Here is a 26275-nt window from a genome sequence, read left to right on the forward strand (position 1 = left end):
TGACAATCTTGCTTCGCTAGATAGGTGTAAACTTTAACTGGAAACACTGCTTACGTTCTTTTTTCGCCCTGTTCCTTTTTCTGTAACCAATTTGCTGTAACTTACTAACTTTTACGTAGTCTCAGACAGAACTTCTGAACCTGCAAGTGATTGTTGGTCTTGTAGAAAATAGGGTATTTTGTTATTTGACCTATTTCTAGCAGTAAACCGTCAGTGATGCGTTGTACATAAATCATTGGTGCTAGTGAATAATTTGCAAAAACGTATTTCAAATTTTCCTTACTAAAATTATATGTTTTGTGCAGTTCATCGTATTTGACTTATATATTCAGTGTATGAAATGGTTGCAAAAATGGCTGTTGAAGCCGAATCCCGCATTAATTTAGCAGCTCTAAAGCGAAAAGATCCATACATTTCTAACATCATTGATTCTGCTACCCAAGTGGCTGTCTACACTTTTAGTCCATTAACAAACGAATGGGTAAGCCTGTTATTACCAAAGTGTAACATTTTTACTATATATGAATAATGAATATATATATTCATTATTTTAAATATAATTCTCTTTTACAGGAAAAGACAGAAGTAGAAGGAACACTTTTCGTATATTCTCGGTCAGTTCTTATTTGAGTTGAAAATTATGTAAAATCAATTTTCTTGTATTGCTTAAGCCTCCTAATATTTTGGTTTTACTTCATACACTTTATTACGCTTACAAAAATGGAGTTACATTGGTGTCAAATTATAGTCCCCCCTTTTTTTAAATTAAAAACTCCTTAAGCAAATTTTGTAAAGCTAGCCTAAACTGAATAGGCATCTTGAAACAACAAAAACAACCACAATTTTTTTTGCGGACTATCTGCAGAGTATTGCAGGTGCACGAGCGATTCGGTTTACAAACTTATGGGGATGCAAGTCATAATTGTTTAAAAAAATTAAAGTGCGTATTAAGTAAAGTAAGATTTTCCAACGTGGCTTAAAAATGTACATGCTTTGCACACAGATTTTTGATGACAGCATGGGCGCACAAGAAAAATAACTGCCAATACTCTGCAGACTAGACTAGGCGACTATTAGCCTACTGTTTTACCAGTAAACATTATCTCCCATTTTTTTTACTAAAACTCTAAACTTTTCAGGGTAGCCCAGCCAATGTTTGGTTTTACAATCATGAATCGTTTGAGTATGGATAATCTTACAGAAAATATTTCGTCAAACTTGGAATTCCAAAACAAAAGTCCCTTTCTTTTGTACAGAAATGCAAAATGTAAGAAAATGCTTTAGTATTTTTTGAAATATGATCTGTTGGTAAAGGATATTTATATTTTAATTTTTATAATTTGTGCTGTGATATTGTAAATTTAAATTATTACAAATGAAATAAGTTTAACATTTTTAATGTTATATACAAATTTCAGTGGTGATTTACGGAATCTGGTTTTACGATATGTATGATTGCACCAGAATTGAAACCTTATTGTCAAAGTAAGTAAAATGATTTAATTTGTGTGATTGATGTGCACTGGTCTGTACAAAAAACACTGTGTTAAATTTCAGAAATAATTATAAAATATCTTTGTTGTTACTGTATATTACCATTGTGCCTTGTTCAAAATTTTATTTAGGTTTTAACTTATTCAAATTGTTAGATCTTAAGTTGTTAAAGTTCAAACTTAATTAATTGATACATTTTTTATTCACTGTGCATTGTGCAGTTTCTGGGATATTCTGCCATAATATTCTGTGATCTAGTAGCACTTCCCAAGCCTGTTTAATTGGTAGCTTATTTTTGTTATATAAACAAGACTTTGGTTCAGTGGTTGTAATGTAGAGGTATTAAGTACTTCTTAATGCTCATTCAACAAACACTTAACAGGAAGTTTTATACAGTATTTATTTGTCAAGTGTCAATAAATTTGTCAATATAAACAAACACTGTTTGCGATGAGTGCTGGCATCAACTTGCAGCTACTTAACTTATATGTTGATACGTCATGTATGTAACTTTATGGGTGAATTTTTTCTACTATGGTTGACGTTTAATCACATTAGTGACTGCTGTTGAAGCAATGACTGTTCTTGCTCCACCCACAACGGTAGCAACATTGAGCATTGAACCTGGTATCCTTTAATTGAGATACAATTTAAGATAATCAATATTGGAAAAAAACATTACTGACGTGTTCTGCAATAAATTATGAGGTCCATTTTTTTAAACAAAAACAAACTTCAGCTTGTGCAAGAGGGAGAGGGAGGGTCAGACCCCGAACATCAACGTTCCTATCCCAACAAACAATGATCATTCACCAGTGTTGCCGTCACCAAATTCTACGGGGGACAGCAGTGCTTCCTCGTTATCTGACGTTGTGGCGGAATATGAAGTAATGTCAAATCATGACAGTGCAGAGGAACTGACACAAAGTCAAACACAGAATGGAGACAAGTCTGTGGATATCATGGGTTTGCTTTTCAAAGCTAAAGATGATTATGACAAGGTAATTGCAACAAAACTTTTTTTGACACTTATTCATGTTAAGTTACATATACACAATAATAAACAACTTTTACAAGGTTGACAGTTGATTGATTAAGTAAGTTAAATAAAAATTTGAGGCCTATTTTAAATAAATTTAGTAAAAGAAAAGATACATAATATGCCTAAGCAGCCTAGCAACAACAATTTATTCATGTTTGCAACACTACCTAAAGACATTTTTCATTATATAAACTGACTATTAAAATTGTGTATCTTCTGTTGTGCTAACTAACTTTTGTGGTATAAGAATGTTAAAAATTATTGTTTACTTACATACTCCAAGTGTGTAAACCACTTTTTGTAACACAGAGAAAAGTCTCCGAAGCGATTCCCAAAGCTTCAAATAAGGGCAGCTTTCAGCCTGTTCCTGTCAAAAGTTCAACAAAGGTAATCAAGCCAGTGGTCACTAATGTGTTGTTCAAATTATCATTCACATAAAAAAAGAAAAATTTCAAAAAAATAATCACCTACAAAGTAACATACTCGGTAACTTGTAAGCTGACACGAGGTATATGAACACCCGTGTTATAACGACTGTCATTTTCCAGCCACACAAAGATAAAGTAAGTTACATTTATTCAATCATTTGAAATGAACTTGTATTTACATTATACCTGAAAAGTCTGAAATGTTTTTTTAAATTTTAGTTCAATATATCCACTCTGTTCAACCAACGTCCTTCTTCTGCTGAGCTCTTTGCTCAATCCCCTGAAAACAATTCACATCAACAAAGCAATGAACCGAAAAAGCGCTTCGCTGCAAGGTCTCTCTCCCTTTCCCTGGGCAACGGACAAAGCCTATTTGAAACAAACCAACCAATAAATTTGGTAAATGGTGCAATATCAGTGGAGGAACTTGAAAGCCCAGTCCTTGGAATGCCAGCTCATCGCGCTCGCTTTTACTCCACAAGCGATGCTGCTCCAAAAAACCTCTCACAAGTTGAGGAATCAGTCATCGATAAACTATTTGACGCTCGCCAGGTTGGTGTACAAACCACCTACTTTCAAAGTACAACAGCAGGAAAAACATCAGCTGTACAAACAGTACCTGCAACTAAAACCCATACAGACAATCACCCCAAACCCCCTTTCACAATGGGTGGGCCTCACCCCCACAGTACTTCACATAGCACACCTTCCTTAGCTCAATCTTTTCCCTCACTGTACAGCCAACCCAAAACACAGCATTCATCTTTCCACTCCAATTTTCGACCTCCCGTTCCACCCACAAGTATATCAGGAAAACTTCCACTCACCTCAGGACCTGCCCTTACCAAAAGCATGTCGGTGGCTAGTGGTTTAGCCGCACTACCGCTAAACACTACTTCCCCACTAAGAGTTGTACCAACCCTTCATGAAACAACAAAAGACCAACCCCTCTTGCTCTCGCCTCATGCTCTACGTCCATCTGCTAAAGGTATAAATTTAGATTAAAATAAATTTCAACTCTTTTTAGAAAGGCATAAATTTAAATTAAAATAAATTTTAATTTTTTTTAGAAAAGTATCAATTTAAATTAAAATAATTTTTTAATTTTTTTAGAAACGTATAATTTTGGATTAAAATAAAATTTAACATTTTTTAGAAAGGTATAAATTTAGATTAAAATAAATTTTCCTGTTATTTAGAAAGGTATTAATTTAGATTAAAATAAATTTTAACATTTTTAGAAAGGTATAAATTTAGATTTCAGATTAATTAGTTTTACTTCACAATTAAATAAGAATCTCATTTTGTTTTTTGTCTGATGGGGCAACAACAACTGTTATAACACGTGGACATTTGGTTGGACAAATTACAATTAGGTGCCTTGATCAATGACTCATAGACCCACAATGGTGTGGCGGCATAGAGCCTTGAACCTGGTATCTTCTAGTTAAGTAGCAAGCGCAAAAAACACTGTACCATTGAACTATACAACTAGTGTAGACTACAATTACAATTATTTATTAAACTAAACCATATATTGTATCACAGGTAGTAAATGTGTTCCAATCCCCAACACCAAGCAATCAGCATCAACATTACAAAACCAGGTTCGTCCTGTTTGTATCTAAATATTTACTTTATTATCTGTTAAGATATGTATTACTATATATGTATATATATGGTTTAGTTTGATAAAAAATAATAATATATATATATATATATGTTGTATCATATTTAAAACAAAGTGCAACCATTTTTCTACTGTCATTTGTTATGTTGTTATGTTATAATAATCTAACCCTTTTTTATGGACAAATCTACATTGTATACAAATACAAGAATAAGTTACATTATTTTAGTTTAACATTTACGAATAAATTTCTAAACAATTAAAAATTAGCTGTTTCTAGTCTTCTAAAATAAAAACTTGTAATCAAAAAGATATATATAAGATATATATTATTGTATAGTTGTACACCATACCAATATTACATGGACATACAACAATGTACAATAGGCCTAGGGTACCAAGTATGTGGTATGCTATCTTGCTGTATTTATATTATATGTATATATACAATAAAGCTTGAATGTACCTTTCTTGTTTGTTGATCTCTTAAAATGTAATTTCTGCTTAGTGTTAATTATATTACGCGCAATATAGCCATTGCACTGGTGGTGCTTACTGCATTACTGTTAGGCATTCAAGGTGATTTATCATGTACATAAAAACAAGGCAACAACTCAATTGTTCTTGTTTTTAGTATGATAATGATATATTGTTGGTCGATTCTGGTAGCATAAACACAATGCACTGCGTGTTGCTGATTATGCAGTTAACAAGAGTTCGATTTAACACATATTTAAGAAAAAGATAATATTTCACTATTTTCACTAAACCTTTTATTTGAGTAAGAGACTAATGTTGAAGGAATTGACAATATATATTATGTTTGGTGAGGTACCATTGTCACTATGGTACTCCATTAGTTTGACCTGATATTTTTTTATGCGTGTTTTGTAGCACTAGTTGTATGAAAACATATTTTTATGAAAATATAATTCTCCTGTAAATGTTATTTAGAAAAATTCCTTTTTTTTCTCATTTTAACTGATAAAATACTAAATATTTATCTTTAAAATTAATGTAATGGTGTAATGTGTATTTGGTATGTTTACAAATAAGATTTTCAATGTTTTTCTGTTTGCCATCGTGTGTTGCATCATGTGTGTCATTCCTACCTACACAAATATTGAACATCCATCGTAAATAATGAGCCTTCTCTGTGCCTTCTACATATGCATTATGCACACTGTCATAGTTGGTGTTTTGCAGCTATTAATCATTTGGTATAAAATCTCTCCTAGATTAATTAGTCATTGCAGCACGACAGTGTGTATGACATAAGCTGCATTTGCACATCCACCAAGCAACTGCTATGCAATAATAATGCATTTAAACAACACAAATCAACAGGCTCGCATATTGTTAACATATCGTCGAGGTATAACCAAAGTAGCTTATATCACATTTTTCAAAGGTGTTTATTTTACAATTTTGCATGCTGTTGGACATAAGACACATTTTGGCAAAGTTTGAGCAATCTTAAAAATGTGACATACGCTACTTTGGTTTTAGCTCGATGATATGTTCACAAGGACCAAAATTCACTTAGTGTTTTAATATTTAATATTGCTGCAGTGTGAATATTAACTTTTAATTTGCAGCCTTGAATTGTCAAGATTCCAATTAAACATCTAGATCCCATAATCCCCCCCCACCCCTCCCTATAATTACCCCTATTCTACGTGGGTGAGGTTCTACTGCGTGGCATTCCAGCAGACCTAAGATTTAGGCCAGCGTTGGCTCATTACGCTGCATTTATTATTAAGTACCAGCTTTCCAGTTTAAAATTCATGGTTTCGGATTGCTAATGCAAAATTTGCAGCTATGTGTAATGTATACATCATACCAAAACAAACAAGCTACATTTAATTTTCAGCAAAAAGTTTCTGAAGAACCGAAAAAAGACACTTTAATCTCACCCCAGGATTTTGAGCATTCAACTTTCATGCCGGAAAAAGCTGAAAAACTTCGTCAGCGGCTCGTGGAAAGTGCTGGATCCCCACAAGTCGAACCAATGGATAAAGAGCAGTTTGCTAAAACACTTGTCTTCCTATTACAGGTATGTTAGTTCTGCATATCATAATTAGCGACTAGCTATTACCATTGTCTTCCTATTACAGGTATGTTAGTTCTGCATATCATAATTAGCGACTAGCTATTACCATAAAAACGGATTTTGTATTTTTTAAAAGAATTTATACCATTTTAGAAGTATATATATATATATAAATTCGACTGGGCCCTGGATGCCTGCCATTGCTTTTACATTGACCATTAGTATGTGTGATTATGATATTGTTACAATACGAATACAATCAAAGAAAAGGCCAACAGTATGGCCTGCAGCGTGCAGGAGTGTGGACACCACTGCTGTTTTCCACTAACAAATTTCGTTAAGATAAGCTTGTAAATATACTTACATCTACACAAATATAATTATTGCAAAACAGCCTGGTTTTTAGTGGCAATATTGTTCGTTAATATTTACTAATTGAGTGGCGTAACTATTTTAAGATATTTCTTATGTGAGTTATATTTTCAGAGCGACGATAGCTTTCTTTCCACTATACACAATGCTTATGTGAGTTCCCTGCAAGCAAGCAAGCAAGGCAATCCATCACCAAATTCACTTTGGAATTAATGCCTTGGAACTTCAGTAAATGGAATATTTTAAAGGGAAAAAAACTGTTTCATGAACTTATTTTCCTTCCAAGAATATCTGTGTCTAAAGTCTACGATTCAACTAAAAGTTTGAGTTCTTGTGCTGTCGTCAGCCAATCTACATTTCTGTTTCGCTCTTGTGTCTAATTAGTTTCATAGCGATTAACGTGATCTATTTTACATCTGTAGACTGTTCCAACCAGATTTTATTATTTCTGGTTCCTTGCTTATAGCAACTGTAGGCCACAGTGTTAGCAGCAGTGCACCATGCATTGTGTTGATGCTTTTAGTTACACCGTATGTTTTGCACTCTCTGCCGATTTTCACATCAGTTGGGAAATGTCCAGTTTTTGTGTTCGTGCCTCTGCCGCCATTTTTTAGCAAGATTATTTTTCGCTTTCGCAATCACCATATTTGCTAAAAAGTCATTCTCGTGACAACGGTTTTGCTTAAAGAACGGTTTTGGCTTTTTGCGCCCACGTTTATTTCTGTACATACGTTTTACCACAGATTGAAGGTTTTTTCTTTTACAGTGAATTTTTTGTACAGTTCTTCAATTTCTGTCTCCCCCACAGTGTGTTTACCCACAATCACAAAATAACTCCACACCCCTTTCAGCTTTATGGCTTAAAAATGGTGCTGACCATAAAACGGTGCTCTACAAAAAACACCATGTAAAAAATCAATCAAACAGTTATAATATATACAGATACAAACTATTAATATTTGCTCCCTAGACAATAAGGTGTAGTACAATCGTGATAAAACTGTCTTACGCTGACTACATTATAGCACGATATCCCACGTACTTAAAACCAAGCGCGCACGTTTTTTAAACATTTGTAATTTTCACCAAAGAAAAATGAATTTAGAATTTTCTGTGATTTGAATTTTCACTGCAGAAAATAGAACTTTCTGCGAATCGCAAACGGTTGCGCCAAATTTGCAATTTGTTTTGAAAAACTCGAGTTCATGTTTTTGCGCCCAACCAACTTGCCAACCTCGCATTATTGTGTTCCCGCCTATTTCTGCTTCGTAGTGTTGATCATTACTCCAACACATCAGCTTCCTTCTGCCTTGCCTGGATTTTGCAACGCTATTTCCATACCGTTACAGCTCAGCTGTAGCAATACTACACCGCATTACGTTTTCCACACATATACAATCAGGGCCGTAACTAAATTTCTGTAAAAAAGTCTGAATTAAAAATTTAGAGTCCACATTTTATAGCAAGAACAAACCACAAATATTAATATTTTGTCACTTTACCCAAGTTTCGTATTTTTGGTCCAGTTTTATTGGCATAATTCTGCCACATCCTGTTTTTACCTGGACATCTAAGCACTGTGCTACAAACGCAGCAGTAAGCCCCCGCATGGTTTTAGTCGAACCAACTATGCAGTTAGCGTGGATTTCTACGTTTTATCGTCCGTGATCCTCCACTTGCACTGCATTCCATCGCATCCCAGAAAAAATGATTTTCCAAAATTTTTTTCTTAGAACATGTATTATTATCCCCCGTTCTCAACGAGTAAAGCAAAAGTGTATCAAATTTTTTTTTTCAAAATGTCATACTTTCTGTATAAAATTTTTTTTTTTTTTTTCGAACATAACTAATGTAAAACCATTTTTTTTGTCACAAATTCTATTTTTGTGAAATTTAAATTCTGAATCTCTTTTACTTGATGTTTTTTATTGCTCCAGGGACTTTTTTGTCTCATTTTTTTGAGGTGATGCATTAATTGCTGCTTTTATACAAAACCCCTTTTTTATTTTTTTCATGTCATCGTAAAAAAAAGTGCACGAAATTTTGTAAACCCGTAAAATTTTCTCCAAACTTTTTCAGAAACATTTTTATCATTCAGTTTGAATTTTAAATCACTAAAGTAAGAAAGATTTAAAAATAAAATGTCTTAACATAGTTGTAGCATTAAACACACAATGATTATAAATTATGTAGAATTTAATTATGTTTTTTTTCTGTCTAAAACTAAACTGTAGTACAAACGCAATTTTTCTCTATTGGTGTTCCGTATATTCTCTGTATGATACAGTTTACTGCCGACAGCTACTTGCTTCCTGTCTGTATTACTTTTGTGGCCGCTTTTTCACTGTGCTGGTCTATATAGAAGCACAGCAACACTATTGTAACATAAGCAAACAAATTGTTGCTCCAAATTCAAAGAAATAAAATTGTGTAGTTATTGTTTTAGAGCAAAAAAAATTGAACAATTTTTTCGGAACCATTTTTAACACTTTTAACTTTAAAATATAAGATGTACTCTTCATTAAAAGTCATGTGCCTAATATTGGCTGCTCATACTCCTTGTGGAATTGCTCAATTCATTCTCCATATTTGCTGTTTAATCCTGGCAAACTTTCAACTTAAATTTTATCTTGGGTATAAATTAGTGGGATTTGGGTAGTATGCAGTTTTAGCATCGTTCTGTGTTAATTCAACCTGATTTCTTTTATCTGCTTGTCCTACATAAAATTTCGAAATAAACCAGGCATTCATTTTAAACCTGATTGTTGTTACTTTAATAATAGGTTAAAGTATGTTTGCACATTATTGGAATAATTTTTTTTTTATAGATTGATAAAATAACAAAATTTCTGCCAGGATTGAAATTTCGGTGACATCTGTGAATGTCTTCAAGAGACCCAAAAAATATCCTATCAAACTAATAAAATGTCTATGAAAAACTTAAAATGTCTGTCACATACCCCAAACTTCTGTGGCGAACATACAATATACATGAGAAATGTACTCTGTACAGAATTTTTTTTTCCGGAACTGCATAGTCTTATCAAACCAAAAATTCGGAAGCTCATACCTAAAAACTGGCTTTCAAAATATAAAATAAATGATTTCAGAGAAAACAAATAGATTAAACTTTTATTGACACCACCATAAAAACGCATTAGATTAAGCTCTTGAAGCTGGTTTTGGATGAAAAGTGACTTCAACTGCCTTCGATAACGGAAGGGTTTCTGATGTCGTTGTGTTATGTTTGACATCCAACGGTGCACGAACGATTTTAACGAAAAGTAATTTCACGACGCACGCCTCACTCCACTGCTCATGGCTTAAATATATCTGGGTAGGAAAATGAGTAGAAGTTATTGTTTTGTTTTATGAACAAGTTACAGTAGAATTCTCCTTGTTAATGGATTTTCTAACTCAACCATTTTATAGATGGTGCCATATTTTTGTTATTATAACGGCTTGCCACTTATTTATCCTTGCATGGCAGGCCAGCTTTAGAATTCATAACATTCTGTTTAATGGACCCCATGCTACATGCTCATCACTCATCAGTAACTTTGTGAGCGATTGTATTTATTGCTGATTCTGTTTTTATTGTATAACAAACAATTTAGGCAACCATTAATGTTCCCTGGCTGGAGAAAGGTCTGGTAACTGTTTCGCTCATAGACATGGACACAACACTTGGTTACTTGGCAAGCACAAGCAGTCTAACAACCAAGCCACAACGCCAGAAAAAATCATTGATGTTTAATATGAAGTATCATACATGAGAGCAGTGAAGCCAGATAAAAATAAAGGAGGTACAAAAAATTTTTTTTTTTTAATTTTTTTGTTTATAAATTTTTTAAAGGGCGACCGAGCCCCCTGAGTCCCCCCCCCTTTTGGCTGCGCCACTTCAAGAGAGCATCCAACACTAGTCTTACCTTTGTAGATATTTTATGTTTAAATGGAGTGCTTTGTCTCACATCTTGTGGTGAAAGATTGAACAACTGAGACGTGGAGTCAGGATATATTACTTGGATTCTAGGAAACAAAATTCTATTTTAAAAGTTTAATACAACTACTCAGTTTCTAATGACATAAATAATGCCTTGAGATATTATTTTGATTACCCATTTGCAACCACTGCAACTTTGTGGTTAGTTATAATTCTTTAACCACTCAGGAGTATGCATTTTGTCAGTAAGCGTCTTGCCCAAGGACACCTGCCACAACAGTAGCAGCACCCAGCTCTGAACCTTGCGTTCTCTGATTACAATGCATGCACGCAAACTTTTAGCCTTTAACCAGAAGCACCAATTAATTACAACTATGCTAACAGAATGGAATATTTCCAATTGGAATAACCAGACACAGTAGAAAATTTGACCCCCAAAACAAATAAAAGGATAAACCCAAAAATTATAACAAACTAAAACAAACTTATCACATATAGTCGAGTGGGGAAGATGGGACAGTTTTCATCCTATTTTCCCCTCCCAGTTGATAGCAAACAAAGAACATTTAAAGAATTATAAAACTGTAACCTCACGACTCTCATAGACCGTTGTTAATTGTTTAAACTTTAAAACAAGATCAGGATATTTGGATATTATGTGCTAAAGGTGTCCCATCTTACCCCACACTCACACACAGTGACGCAGCCAGGGGGGTTCCGGAGTCGTGACCCTCCCCTTTTAAACCAAAAAAAACATTTTTTTTTAAATAAAAAAATAAGTGTTTTTTGAAAAATTTTTTGATTAAAACTCCCCCCTTATTTTTTTCTGGCTGCGCCACTGCTCACACAACTAGTAAACTACAAATTATACCAACCAACCTTATTTCATGGAGCGGGTTAGTTAGATTTTCAGCAACCGCATCAACATTAAGTGCAGCCACCAACCCAGCACTAATGACCACAGGTGAATCAGGGTTGGGTTGTGGCTCATGTATGATGACTCGTGACTTCTGGACCTGAGGAAAGGGGGTGATACAGAGTAGAAAAATACTGTTTTTCAAAAATTCACATTTTGAACTAATTTTTATCAAAAATTCACATTTTGAACTAATTTTTATCAAAAATTACATTTTTAAGTATCTTATCAAAAAATCACATTTTTAATTAATTTTAATCAAAAATCACATTTTTTAAATAACACATGGAATTTTTCCATGCATTTTTGGATAAATGCCTTAAGAAGTAAAAACCTGACAATTGTACAGATAGGAGAAGAAACTGTAATAAAATCAAAAAAAAAATTGTTTTCATTATTTTTTATTTACCAAGACACCAAAATATTACCTTGTTATTCAAATCTACTTCTGAAGCACTGTAATGGGACAAGAGTGGTTGCAGGAGTTTCACGACAAGAGAAGGTTTTCTCGACGCAGAAAGCTTAAGAAGTTCGTTAAAAAGAGTCCGGCTGAATGAGTCCGGAGCAATGTCACTCTTCTCGAGGATTGATTTGAGTTCCTGGACTCTATGGAAGAATTCTTCACACAGCTTGCTTGGTTTCAATGGTTTTTCACCACTGGATTGTGATTTGCTGTGTGAAAACAAAGGTTATAAAAATATTTTATCTTTTAAAAATTTAAAAAACAAAAATAATTTGATCAACATATAAAAATATTTGGAATTTTTGTTTATTAACATATGAGTAAACTTGGAGCAAATGTATGTTGATATACCACCATTTATTTAACATTGAAGAGGTTTAGCTGTAACTTTTAGGGTTTAATTTTAAATTTTTTTAATTAAAACAGCTTTTAGCGATTTCTTTAGGATGCCTCTGTTAAACTGTATGTATGTAGATATTAATATATGCATAACATAATTTATATGGGTAAAGTCCTAGCTAGGTTTGACAGGAAACCTGGAACTGTTTTTATTTTTTTCATATGACACTATTTGAAAATAGGTGAAAATTTTCACAATTTTTTTTACTGTACAAAATTTGAATAACCCAAGGCACATGTGGTGTATTCATACAAATAAGGCCACGGGCATAGTTTTTATAATGATTTATCTGTAAAAATGCACTTATAATGTTTATAATCAGCATATTTTCAGTTGAATTTGAAAGCCTAATAACCGATAGGCCTACCATGGTACATAGACAATATCCTATGAAAAAATCGTAATATATAACAAAGAAAATTACTTTTTTCTACTCAAAGTGGCTTCTTGCATTTCCAATACAAACAGCAAAGCTTGTGCCTTTAGTCGCAGTTGGAGAACCAAAGCTATTTCATTCGTGCTTAAGCCTAGGTAAAGATGCTCAAGCTAAAAGAAAATACTCATTATAAGTTAAAAATATGAATTTGTGTTAAAAATAAGCAGGCATAAGAAATAACTAAAATGCTCTAACCAAGTGGTAATTAAAGGGTGGTCTAAACAGGCACCTAAACAGATACACTTTTTTAAGTTACATGGTAATTGGACTAAATGAGTCACAACATCCAAAATGGAAAAGGAATGATAAAGTCCAAAAAGTAACCCAGAGGTAATGGATTAAGGCTCGTCGCTGCTATGATTGTGGGCGTATGTGTCCTTGGGCAAGACAATTAACGGCAATTGCTCCAACCCAGTGGCCACTAAATGGTTGTCTAAATTGTCTATATTGTTAGTTAAATTACTTACTTCTTTAGTGAGTTGAATGATTTGATTTGCTGCAGGTTTAGCGAATGCTGTATGTTGAGCGCATATGTGACTTGAACCTGTCCAACTTCTCGTATCTACAGCCTGTTTATTATGTAAACTGTTATTTCTGCAACAATGTGGACATGTGTGTTCTTACAACCAGGGACGATGTTTCAATCCAGTGACCACTTCTTATCGAAGTTGGCAACGAACCAACATTTAAATAAAAAAAATAAAAAGCCATTACACTTGGCAATTAACCAGCCAAGGATAAAAACATTTGTTTAAGAATCAATGAAAAAACTCGTAACTATGTTGATCACTTTTGAGAGGAGAAGTTGAGCTTGTAGATAATCTGCCGAGCACTGAGCGGTGGACGCGAGGGAAGGAGCAACATCCGCTGCGTGACGAAGATCACGAATCGTGCAATCGAGTAACTTACGTTGTTCTGAAGGTTCGTATACCTGATATAGTGAAGTTTGAATATAAACAAAAACTACCAGACCGCGTGCCGGTAATTATAACCCATGAAACAAATAAAGAATTTTATTAAACAGATTTAAACAAGCGCCGTGGCAAGGTGGTTAGCGAGTCTGCCTTTAACCCAGAGGTAATGGGTTCAAGGCTGTCACTGCTACCATTGTGGGTGTATGTGTCTTTGGACAAGACGCTTAACGGCAATTGCTCCAGCCCAGTGGTCACTAATGGGTTGTCCAAGTTATTAACCATAAATAAAAAAATCTAAAAAACAATCACCCACAAAGTAACATACATGATAACTTGTAAGCTGGCATAAGGTGTATAAACACATGTGGTTATAACAACTGTAACAACTGTTTTCCGGCCACGCGAGGATGATGTAAGTTACATTTATTTCATTATACAGATTCAGATTATATTAAAAATAACAATTTATGTATTGGTTACAGAGAAGTCCTATTATAACCAATTTATTTTCTTTGAGCAAATTTATGGGTCTTAGAATATAACATGTAGTCATCTACTATTAGTTATACTTTATGATAAAGTTCCTTAGCCATTGCACAGTTGATCTTTAGGGCTTTAACGGGCAAGCCTTTTATAAGCAGCATAATAGCACTTGTATTTGTGTTTGAGGAGATGAATTTGTGCACAAAGGATAATAAAAATAAGCAATCTTTAATATAGAGTTTAATTAAGTTCCCAAATTTTACTTTGAAAAAAAAACCCTAGTTGTTACAGATATAAATTAACAATATGAATAAATGAATGTAACTTATTTGTCCTTACGGGGCAGGGCAGTGAGAGTTGAAATAACATGAGTGATCTATTTCATACACATTGTGCCCGCTTATGTTACTGCGTATGTAACTTATTTATCCTTGTACAGCAGGACGACCGCAGTTGTTATAACACGGGTGTTTAATTTATACACATCATGCTGGCTTATGAGTTACCACATATGTAACTTGGTAGTTAACATGGCACCTAACAAATATACAAATGCTAAAATAATAAGAATTAGATAGTTGTTTTCACCTGCAGGTTTTTGACTCTGTCCATAGTACGTGAGATAAAGTTAGCCGGACATCGAGAAGTTTTCGATGTAGAAGGTATTGCCACGTGGCATGAATCTGCACCAGCTGTGAAACTAGTGAGCTGAAAATCATTTTTTTTTTAATTTAAATGAAACGTTAAGCTTTAGGCAAAAAATTAAAAAAACAAATATTGGATCATGGATTCATGGTTTATTTATAAAGTATGGATTGAATTGAAATCTTACATTCTTTATTTTGACGAAATACTTTGACAAAATTCTGCCGTGCAAAGTCAAGCGGAGTTTAGGAATGAAACCCAAAACCCAAACCCAATTTTTGCGAGAAAAATAGATTTTAATTCAATAATATTTTTAACTTACAAACTAGTATTCTGTTTACCACAGCACAGGAATTTGGTATTTCTCATAGTGCCAGGCTTTAATAAAAGTGTAAAGTTTTTAGGCGTAATAGGGTCAAAAAGTGTGCCATTGGCAACAGTTGTAAAACCCCACTTTTTTGGCTTAATTACTGTGCAGTGGTGTCAACAAAACAGTTAGTTGTTGTCTATTTGAATATGAGACTGACGATGCCATTTAGGCAAAATATATTTCTCTAATACAACAATTGGACAAACTTATTTTTTGTTTGTTTCGTTTCATAGCAACATATCTTCACTGTATTTCACTTGAATGAATGTAACTTACTTTATTCTCGCGTGGCCGGAAAACGACAGTCGTTATCACATGGGTTTAACACCTTGTGCCAGCTTACGAGTTACCATGTATGTTACTTCGTGGGTAATTATTTTTTGGGGGATTTTTTATTTCTTTATGTATGGCTGATAATTTGCACAACCCATTAGTGACCACTGGGTTGGAGCAATTGCCGTTAAGTGTCTTGCCCAAGGACACATACGCCCACAATGTTAGCAACTTAACACGAATCGTCCAACTTTATGAGCACCAGATCACAGTCAGATTCGCGGAATTTATCACAAGTTATTAGGAATAGTTGGAAATAAATTAATTTAAAAATTTAAGCGCTGAATTTTACCAAACCTTGATATTCTGTGGCACAAGATCGGGTATGCTATCCCTCAGATATTGATAATGACGAACGACATGCTCCGGAAACAGCTGAGTCATAGAAGGGCATGACTCAGCAGCGTTGAAAACCAAGATTAAAATGGCAATGTCTGTCAAGCAAAGTTAAGAAACGCAAATAGATATTTTAAAAAAATGCAAAATATTGGCTTTTTCAAAACCACGTATCTTATTAAATGGCTCTTAAATCATTAGACATCCCACACTATATAAAAGCTTGGAAGTGAAAACTAGTAATTAATAAACTATTTTGTTCTTATTTATCCTCTCAAGGTCGGACGTTGTCAGTCATTTTGGACAATACCTTATTTCATACACCTCATGCCTGCCCACACAGCAGGTTAATTATTCACACTTCTTTTTAAATTGCAATAATATTTCATAGGTCTTAAAATGTCACAGACAATATACGTCCTCTGTTTTGGGGGTGTAGCAGCATTTTTTGGGGGGGTGTACATTTTGTGGTAAATTATATAAACCGGACTTAAGGGTTTAAGTTATTCTGGTATTCCCTGTCTTTTTGTTAAAATATCATTGCTACCTTCATAACTATTACTAACTAGAGAAATAATTTAGGTTTATGTTGTTTTAACACATGGTACAAAAAACTTAAAAATGATGTAAACATGAGAGTTCTGTCCTATTTTATGGGGGTCAAGGCATGCTATTTGCCAAGAACGTGAAATTCGGACCACATTTAGGATTTTATCCCAAAACAACTTTTGGGAAATTGTAAAAGATACAACTTGGGTCATCCATCTCGGGCTCAGATGTTGCAAAGAAAGGATGGCAAGACAACAACTGTGGTACGAGAAGATAAACAAGTTCACTGTGTCGTTTCCCCACATGCTGCTGGGTCCTGGGAATTTAAGTGACAATTTACAATAAACATTAAAATGACATGCATGTCGACAAAATGATTAAACAAATTTTGTACATTGCCCCATTTCGTTACCGTTACGTTAGCATTGAATGAATGAATGTAACTTTCTTCATCCTCACGAGACCGGAAAACGACAATCATTATAACATGGATGTTCATACACCTCATGCCAGCTTTTGAGTTACCATGTATGTTATTTTGTTAGTGATTATTTTTCTTTTTTTTGTTGATTTTTTTCATGTATGGTTGATAGTTTGAACAACCCATTAGTGACCACTGGAGCAACTTTGCCCAAGGACACATACGCCCACAATTGTAGCAGCGAAGAGTCTTGAATTCATTACCTCCTGGTTAGAGGCAAGCAATCAGCACTTTTACTATTCAATGCCACGTGGTATATTGCGCAATGATGTTGCAATCACTTTCAGTATGTTTACAATTGTTGTGTAAAGCGTTTTGTATGTTACCTTCACTTAACGTTCTTTCGCCGTGACTACAGTCTTTTATTAGTTTATTGTAATAAATAAACTTTACAGTAAACTTGAAATAGGTTTACGACTTATTCTACTTATGGCATAAAGTAACTATCTGCGCTGTAGCACAGTTGGTTAGCTTGTCTGCCTCTAACCCAGAGGTATTTGTTTCAAGGCTCATTGCCGCTACCATTGTGGGTGTATGTGTCCTTGGGCAAGACACTTGACGGCAATTGCTCCAACCCAGTGGTCACTAATGGGTTGCGCAAATTATCAGCAATACATAAAAAAAAATCCTAAAAAATAATTACCCACAAAGTAACATACTTAGTAATTTGTAAGCTGGCACTAGGTGTTTGAAACAGAACACCTGTGTTATGATGACTGTCGTTTTCTGGTCACGCGAGGATAAAGTAAGTTACATTCATCATACCTCCAAATTGATCTTCTGTCTTGAGGATATTTTGATAAGTTTTTAAGCAACATCATCACTGTATCGTACAAACAAGCTTTCGACATCAATCTGGATAAAAGAGTTTTGGAAAAATTAAGTGTTTAATCTTAAAGAATACCAGGTTTGATGTTGTTAGCATTGTGGATTTGTGGGTATCTGTGATCATGGGCAAAACACAGATACTTAATAAAAGTTTTTTTAACCTAACAGTCACTTATGAGTTGTCAGCCTTACACATAAAACAGCAATCATTCACAAAGTTACACGTTTTATAACTCCAACTCCTAAATGCAACATGAGGTGTTAAAGCCAACAAAAACAAGCTGAATGATCCAGCCACCCAAGGATATATGAATACTCAGTACAATATTCTGTGCCACACAACTTCTACTAAAACTCCTATAAAAATTTTAGTTGACACTGTTTTTGACACTTTTTAACCATAGAGTGTTTTAACAACTGTTGTTTTGCTGTTGATTATGACTTTTAATAACATGATCTTCGCTTTCGAGGAGATAAATAAAAATTATGTCCAGCGCCGTAGCACAGCTGGTAACAAATAAAATTCAAAAATCTCCCAAAAAAATAATTACCCACAAAGTAACATACTTGGTAACTCGTAAGTGGAAACAAGGTGTATTAAACAAACACTCCTGTTTAAAGACAGTCATTTTCCGACCGCGCGAGGATAAAAAGTTACATACATACAATGTCATATACAAGGAAGGGGGTCACGGAGGTCCAGATCTCACCTCCTTCTTTTAAATATTGTTTAAAAAAAAAAAATTGTTGTCTTTTTGTAAAACTAGAACCCCTCCTCTTAAAAAATAGTAAAGCAGTCGTATTATTGTAGTTTGAAACCAATCTTCTATCTTCCTATTATGTGGGTCATTATTTATGTCAGTCAGGGTCAGATTTTATCGAGCAAGTTACGTTTTATACGCGTCCATTTTGCATACATAATACATACATGTGTTATTTCTGCGTACATAACACGTACATATGTTATGCAATTCAATAAAAATATTAAACCACCTGCAACTGCTAAGTAATTGATGAATTCCTTCTCTGATGTCTTTACAAGCATCTTCCATGGCTGAGTGTACGTTGTCTAGTTGATCCTCAAGCAGTGTAACGTGCTGTGGAAAAATTATTAAAAAATTTAAATAAACCAGATTTACATGAAGGGTAAATTTAGCTTTAATAATTTAAAATCATTAATTGAGAAGCGTTATAATTTATATTTAAAAGCATAAATAATAACTGGCATTGGAAATAATATGCATGATATCAAAATATATTGTGCACAATAATGCATTATGTACAACAGAATAGTAATGACTGGAATAGTAGACAGTAGATACACTGTGTAAATATGAATACCTCATGTATTAATTCATAATAACAAATGCATTACACCATGATTTCAACTAAAATAGTAGACAGTAGATAGAATATGTAAGTAAGAACAAATTATGTGTTACTTAATAATTAAACAAATGCAAACATAATGAAAAATAATAAAAAAAAACATTTTTAAAATGATCTTTGTAATCAGGTCATTACTGTATTTCACTATACTAGAATCGTTCAACTATATGTACATCATATCAGGGTCAGTTTCGCGGAATTTATTACAAGTCATTTTTAAAATGCTTACATTTAAAAAAAAAACTATTCTAGGCAATACTCAAACACCCAGATCTAGCAGTTTATAATCCTTAACAATAAATATGGAAAATGTGAACCTCCACTATTTTGTGCAGGGAGTTGACAGCGTTAAGTCTCACAGCTTCAATCTCGTCATTCAAGCAATCCACCAGGAAATCCAATGCAGCCTAAACAAGCGTTGGTGATATGGTTAGGGGTGGGGGGTTAATAAAAAACAGTTCACTAATAATGTAGTATTTAAATATCACATGTAATAACTCAAACAGGTTTACTTATTTTTTTAAAGACTAAAACCAAGATCAAGACAAAATTGAATAAAAATGTGACAGATCTGAATCTCTATAAAAACAAAAATTAATATATTATATATATAAAAAATAGTTAAAACAATAAAGTTTTTAAACCAGACATGCAGTAATCTAACAGCAAGTTGCAGTTGATTAATTCTACAATCAACTTTGTAATATATATTATTTTACATAAATTTATAAATTAAAAAAAATGTAACTTATAAAAAGGTTGCAAAAAGTGTAACCTACAAAAAGATTGCAAAAAAAACATTTTTTTTACCTGCGCAAATGAAGAACTGCTTCTTTGAGATGCGAGCTCTGTGAGTGAATCAACTGCTGCACTTCTAACCTCTGATCAAAAAAAATGATTTAATTTTTGTAACAATGATCAACTGACTGTAATATTTGGTAAACAACTATTATGTGTTGAAACACAAAAATTTGAAAGAATACATATTTCAACATTGGGGAAAAATGTGTTGTGGTCTTAGTAAGTATTTTCATTTAAACTAGTTTCAAAAAGAAATCTACTGAATAGCAATATAACTACTCAATAGGCATTATTCAACACAGTAAATATTATTGCTTGTAATCAGGTTGTGATAGTTGTTTAAAAAACGGAATAGCACGTTCATGCACTGTAAGACATCAGTTACGTTAATATAATTACAAAGTAAGGATCTGGTGCTACAAAAACTTACAGACAAAATTTAGGTCCAACCAATTGTATAAAAAAAAATATTTTGACCAAATGGCACCGTCAGTCTCTTATTTAAATTAATATATACTGATACATTTATAATAATCACATAACAACATCATATAGTAGGGTGAGGGAAGACGGGACACCTTTTTATTCCATTATATGTCCCATTTGGTAGTAAACAACGAACATTTAAAGAATTATAAAACCGCATCCTTACAACTCCCTTAGACCGTTGTTAATTGTTTAAAACACGATCAGGATATTTGTAAATTATGTGCTAATGGTGTCCCATTTTCCCCTGTTCTACTAAACATCACTTATATATTAATCACATAATGACATCATACCCATCATTTCATCTTCCAGACCATGAACAAACGCTCCACAAGCTCCACTGCTCATCAGCATATTTGAGTCCGGATTGTGATCTTTGATTGGAGCGTCATCCGCCCATTTTGCTCCGGAAGAAAACTCTTCAACAAAACCTTCTTTTGCTTGCTCATTCAAAGATTTTTTCCTCTTGAAAAAAAATTATATCATTGTGATTTTGTATGCTAAATAAAACTTAATTAAGAATAGGTGGAAAAATATAAGTTTTAAAACTAAAGTTTTAAAAGAATTTTTACCGGAAAATAAAATAATAGTTTTAATTAATATAATATAAAACTGATGTCCCTTACCCGCAAATCTGACATCAGTTTTTTGTCGAGAGTTTGAAACAGAAATGAATCGCTCACGAGATGCATAGAACCAAGTAGACGAGCTGCTTCTGCTCTTACCTGATGGAAAAGAATGATAAAAACTTTAAATTATTACATCACTTATCTATATCTGTGTGGTGAGGCAACTCAAGGGTTATAGCATGGGTGTCCTATTGCAAACTATATGTGTGGTACAGGGATACACAACATAAATTTCTTTCAGCGTACACTTTTTAAAACAGCCAAAATATTGCTTTTGTATACGTATCATAGCTTAGATTTCAGAAAAAAAAGCGCGTGTATTTTTATCGACAATTGGAAGCAGACTCGATCGCAAAAAAAGGCCAAATATTAATGTTGGAAAAAAATCTGTAAAAATTGTAAACTATGCGCATACGTGAACATTGTGTATCCCTACATTTCCTAGTGTGATGGTTTCATACTGTTTGCAAGGTGCTAAGTATATTGCATAGTAGGTGCTAGGTGGTTTTCTTTTTATGTTTGACTACTAATTTGACCAACCATATTCAAGCTTTATGTTAGAAATGAGTAAGAACTTTAATATGATAACACATAGAAACCTTATAAGAACTGTCATTGAACATATTACAGATGTAAGCGAATGCATCGTCCACCAAACGGAGTTTCTCATCAGAATAAGGAGCTTTAACCATGCTGTTAATAACAACAAAATGTAAGATAATGAAGTGTTTATGAAAATTTGCCAAATGTTAAATAAACTTAACCAAAATTTCATGCGAAATTTTAATAAATATGTTTCCAATAATTGAGCAAAAAGTATATATATACGAACAGACATGTATTAGATAAGCCAGATAGAGGTTTTCTGGCAATTTTTTTTGATAATTGACAATTTTAACTTCTATTTAGATCCACTTCACCAGGGTAATAACAATCGAAACAGGTGTATAATATTATAGAAGGCTGTTGCTATATTATAAATATATTCAGTGGCGACCCAGGGGGAGGATTAGGGGGACCAGTCCCCCCCCCTTTTTGATATCAATAAATGGTTAACAAGCGTCCCAGTGTAAAATTCGAGAATTCGTTGAAGCGGCATCGGCTCGTGCACTCGTCTGCCTGAGTGTATGTGCGAGTGTGTGCGTGCGGGAGGTTACGTGTGTTTTGGCAGGCATGGAATCTGTTGACGTTACATGGCCACAAACTCGCCCTCCCATTAAACGACCTACATTACATGTCCGCGAAATTATCCCCCCCCCTTTATTTCCGTCTGAGTGCACCACTGAATATATTATATATAAATAATAAAATATATTTACTTTTCTGGGTAAATGTGACTCATAATCCACACAAGTTCCACAGCAAGAAATCTAACCCTTTCATAATCATCATGTAAGGCAGAACATGCTTGTTCATATACCGGCATCTCCAACTGCTGTCCACGCTGGTGCATTTCAATCTGTTGTGAATGAAGGAAAGAATGTAACTTGCTTTATCCTCGAATAAATTTAAAAAAATAGTCATCATAATACGGGTGTTCTGTTTCATACACCTCGTGCCAGCCTCTGAGTTTTTTTGTTTTATATTGTATGGCTGACAATTCACAGTTTAGACAACTTATTAGTGACCACTTGGTTGAAGCAATTGACTTTAAGTGGCTTGCCTGGGAACAAACACACTAAAAATGGTAGCAGCGATGAGCCTTGAACCCTTTGGGTTTAGAGGCAGGCGCACTAACCAAGTGTGCTACGAGCCTAAGGCAATGAATATATATTGCCTTTTTTATTGTATAACCATTTGCAAACAGACCTGTATCTGTGTGTAATAACGTGGTTATCACAATAATACTGTAAGTGTAAACAGCAAACTATAGTTTTACACACATTTTGCTCTCTGAAACAGGGGTTATATAAGCTATGATTGCCACTAATCAATACTTGGTTATAAATATTACCCGTAGAGATTATTGCATAATTCCCAGATGTACTTTTATGCAAAATGATCAAACTGCCCGCAATAATTTCAGCATAAACCAAATACACACCACAATATAAAAATCTTTTTTTGTTGATAAAATTAGACTTCTCACCAGAGCTGCAAGAGAGCTACTTCTTACTCTCGGTTCTGGATCTCCAAAATAATCAGCAACAAGCGTGTGGATGTTCACTTGGTCCCATTTTTTCTCAGCAGAAGGTTTGGTGATTTGTTTGTTTGATGCAAGGCTCCCAATAACTTTAAGACACGCACATCTTACCTAGAAACAGAAATGTTATAAATACCCAGCGCTGTGACTTGGTTAGCACGCCAGCATCAAACTTAGAAGTACTGGGTTCAAGGCTCGTCGCTGCTTTAATTGAGGGCGAAAGTGTGTCCTTACGCAAAACACTTAGCGGCAATTGCTACAACCCAGTGGTCAGACTTTTATTATTAAATCCTTACATTACTTTTATTACTTTTACTTTTATTACGGTCACATAATTACTTTTCTCGTGGTCACATTACACACTTTTATTATTGAATTTTCTATGAGTGTATGTACTTAATAATAAAAAATATTGCTTATATTGCTTATACCATGACATACCTCTTGATGGTAATCCCTCAACCCCACACAAGCCATGTCCACAATCTGTAAATTAGTCTCCTCTGACAGACGAGTTGCAATTTTCAACACAGTCGTCCATAGTTGTGTCAGAACTTTACCAGATACTGAAATATTGTAATTAAAAAGCAACATGTTAAACAAAGAAAGCTAAAACTTCTAAAATCGGGTATATATTTTAAAAATTTGTCATTGAAAACATTTTTTAATGTATATATATATATACCATTTAATTTTAAAAGCAATGTTTTTAAACAGTCTACCTAAAATTTTGTTTTTTCCTAAATAAAATGCACCTTGATATGCAGATTGTCCAAATTATCAGCCTTACATAAAAAAATCCCCCAAAAAATAATCACCCACAAAGTAACATACATGTAACTCGTAAGCTGGCACGAGGTGTTAAACCCGTGTTATAACGACTGTCGTTTTCCGGCCACACAAGGATAAAGTAAGTTACATTCAATTGAATTACGTGTATCTGGTGTATGAAAATGCCCAGATTTAAAGTAAACAATATGGTCATTTTCCTATTCTTGCTATATTTTAAGGATAGGTCTATATGAGCAAACCAATCACAAAATATTGTACTATATTATACCTTCAGTATCTAGCAGTTCCAATACATCCTGAATGGCTTTGATCGGATAAAATCCCAAAGTACAACATAGTTTCCCAATCAACCAAGCTATTTTAGTGCGAACAGCAGTGTCTGTTTCAACATGAAACTGATTGAACAAAATTTCTAAACATGGCTGGACGTGTTCGGCAGGAATTGGAAGTTTTCTAATAAAAAATAAACCGCTGTTATCTCAGGTGCTGATTTCTTTCGATAAACAAAAACTTGCAATGGTGAAAATTAATATTTTCTAACAACAATTTTGATAATAATTTTGATTTTTGCACTTCTGTTGCTGCGTGTAACATACTGGTAAACTGTAAAAATAAATTAATGCCATGTACATAGGCGTCTAACATGGGTATGCATGAATGCCCTTGTGAATCAATGATCTTACCCTATGTGAATCAACTAGGTGCACATAGTAACATATTTATTGGGGATATAATATTGTACAAAAAAATGTAATACCTTGGGTGTATGCTCTAAAGACGCTAATTTTTCAAAAATTATGCCCTTATTGTCATGTATATAACATTCATCAGCGAACGCTACAGAAAAGAAGTTAAGCGGTTGTGTTTATATTTCCAAGTTGGACAACTACCTATTTGCACAACTTTCCTGTCATAAATTATGTTCAAATCACACATACTTGGAAAGTTTGAGCAACTTCTGCAAAACATTTGCCGAGCTCTGTCCATCCAGTTGTAACTCGAGATCCTCAAATCTTGATGAACTTTGACCAACTTTTGGTAGTTTTGTGATCTTTAATCGTTTTACCTAAAAATTACAAAAGTACAATATATAAATAAACTGTGTAGGTTTAAAGTAAATAAATATTAAAACCTGTGGCTTTGGTGATTCTTGTATTACATGGCTAAATTCTTCATAAGCTCTTTTCTTCAAATGAACAGCCATTTTTATAGCTAAAGAACAAAGTTTTGACCCAGCTATTTAATGCACTAATACCTAATGTTAACCACTCTTGTGACAGTTCTTACTGCTCAAACAAAAATAAAAGTAGTAGTGTGTAAAACAATTATAACGCTTGCTTCGTGTTATGAATTTAACTTTATTGCCTGATTACTAGCATTCCCAGAAGTGTAATTTTCAGCCGATAAACTGTTATACATTTAAGTATCATAAACTGATGGACTGATACGAGTATTAACATAGTATGTAATTGGAAATGTATTTTAAAAATATAGAAAATTTCTTGTACATACATTAAGTTTGCATATAAAACTAATGTCAAAATTATTAAAATTGTTTTAAACTTTGATACAAAAATGTGTAGATTTGTAATGTACAATACTACAATGTTCACACTATGGACATTAAAAATGTAGTTTTAATTTTTTTTGTGTAATATTGCACCACAATCTGTCATGTCATGACCAAATTTATAACAGAGACAAAGCGTATGACCAGTGACCACCCCTGCTGCAGTCAAACACGTGACGGATTTTTACGCGTTATGTTTTTAACGTCCATCAAACGTACAAAATACGAATGAAAAGTATGAATATTACTTATAAATAATTTACTAGTAGTTGTATTACAACATTTAAAGCAGAGAAAAGGGGCGCATCTTAAAAACTGACCCTACATCGTTGCTAACCATGTTGGA

At 33.6% G+C, this 26275-nt stretch overlaps 2 protein-coding genes across 2 annotated transcripts; one reads left to right on the forward strand and one right to left on the reverse strand.

Annotated features, from left to right (window-relative positions):
* The first annotated feature begins 134 nt into the window (after positions 1-134).
* Positions 135-9776, forward strand: LOC149726915 (uncharacterized). The gene is made up of 10 exons (XM_089889425.1): positions 135-481; positions 574-614; positions 1140-1267; positions 1419-1485; positions 2234-2495; positions 2846-2923; positions 3184-3952; positions 4513-4571; positions 6468-6650; positions 7134-9776. Exons 1-10 carry the CDS (start codon positions 341-343, stop codon positions 7230-7232), a joined length of 1827 nt encoding a protein of 608 aa, XP_089745551.1. The 5' UTR covers positions 135-340; the 3' UTR covers positions 7233-9776.
* A 357-nt stretch (positions 9777-10133) lies between these two features.
* Positions 10134-26273, reverse strand: LOC149726916 (integrator complex subunit 4-like). Its single transcript, XM_089889419.1, has 23 exons — positions 25492-26273; positions 25298-25425; positions 24628-24812; positions 24009-24133; positions 23514-23678; positions 22744-22883; positions 22024-22117; positions 21422-21520; positions 21089-21260; positions 20316-20386; positions 19823-19912; positions 19110-19213; positions 18054-18143; positions 17008-17123; positions 16220-16356; positions 15163-15282; positions 13968-14108; positions 13645-13746; positions 13166-13287; positions 12307-12550; positions 11842-11978; positions 10949-11048; positions 10134-10352 (listed from the first exon to the last, which is right to left on the reverse strand). Exons 1-23 carry the CDS (start codon positions 25561-25563, stop codon positions 10182-10184), a joined length of 2925 nt encoding a protein of 974 aa, XP_089745545.1. The 5' UTR covers positions 25564-26273; the 3' UTR covers positions 10134-10181.
* Between the last annotated feature and the right edge of the window lie 2 nt (positions 26274-26275).

This window comes from Ciona robusta, chromosome 12 (assembly GCF_009617815.1).
Source record: "Ciona robusta chromosome 12, ASM961781v2".
NCBI lineage: Eukaryota > Metazoa > Chordata > Ascidiacea > Phlebobranchia > Cionidae > Ciona > Ciona robusta.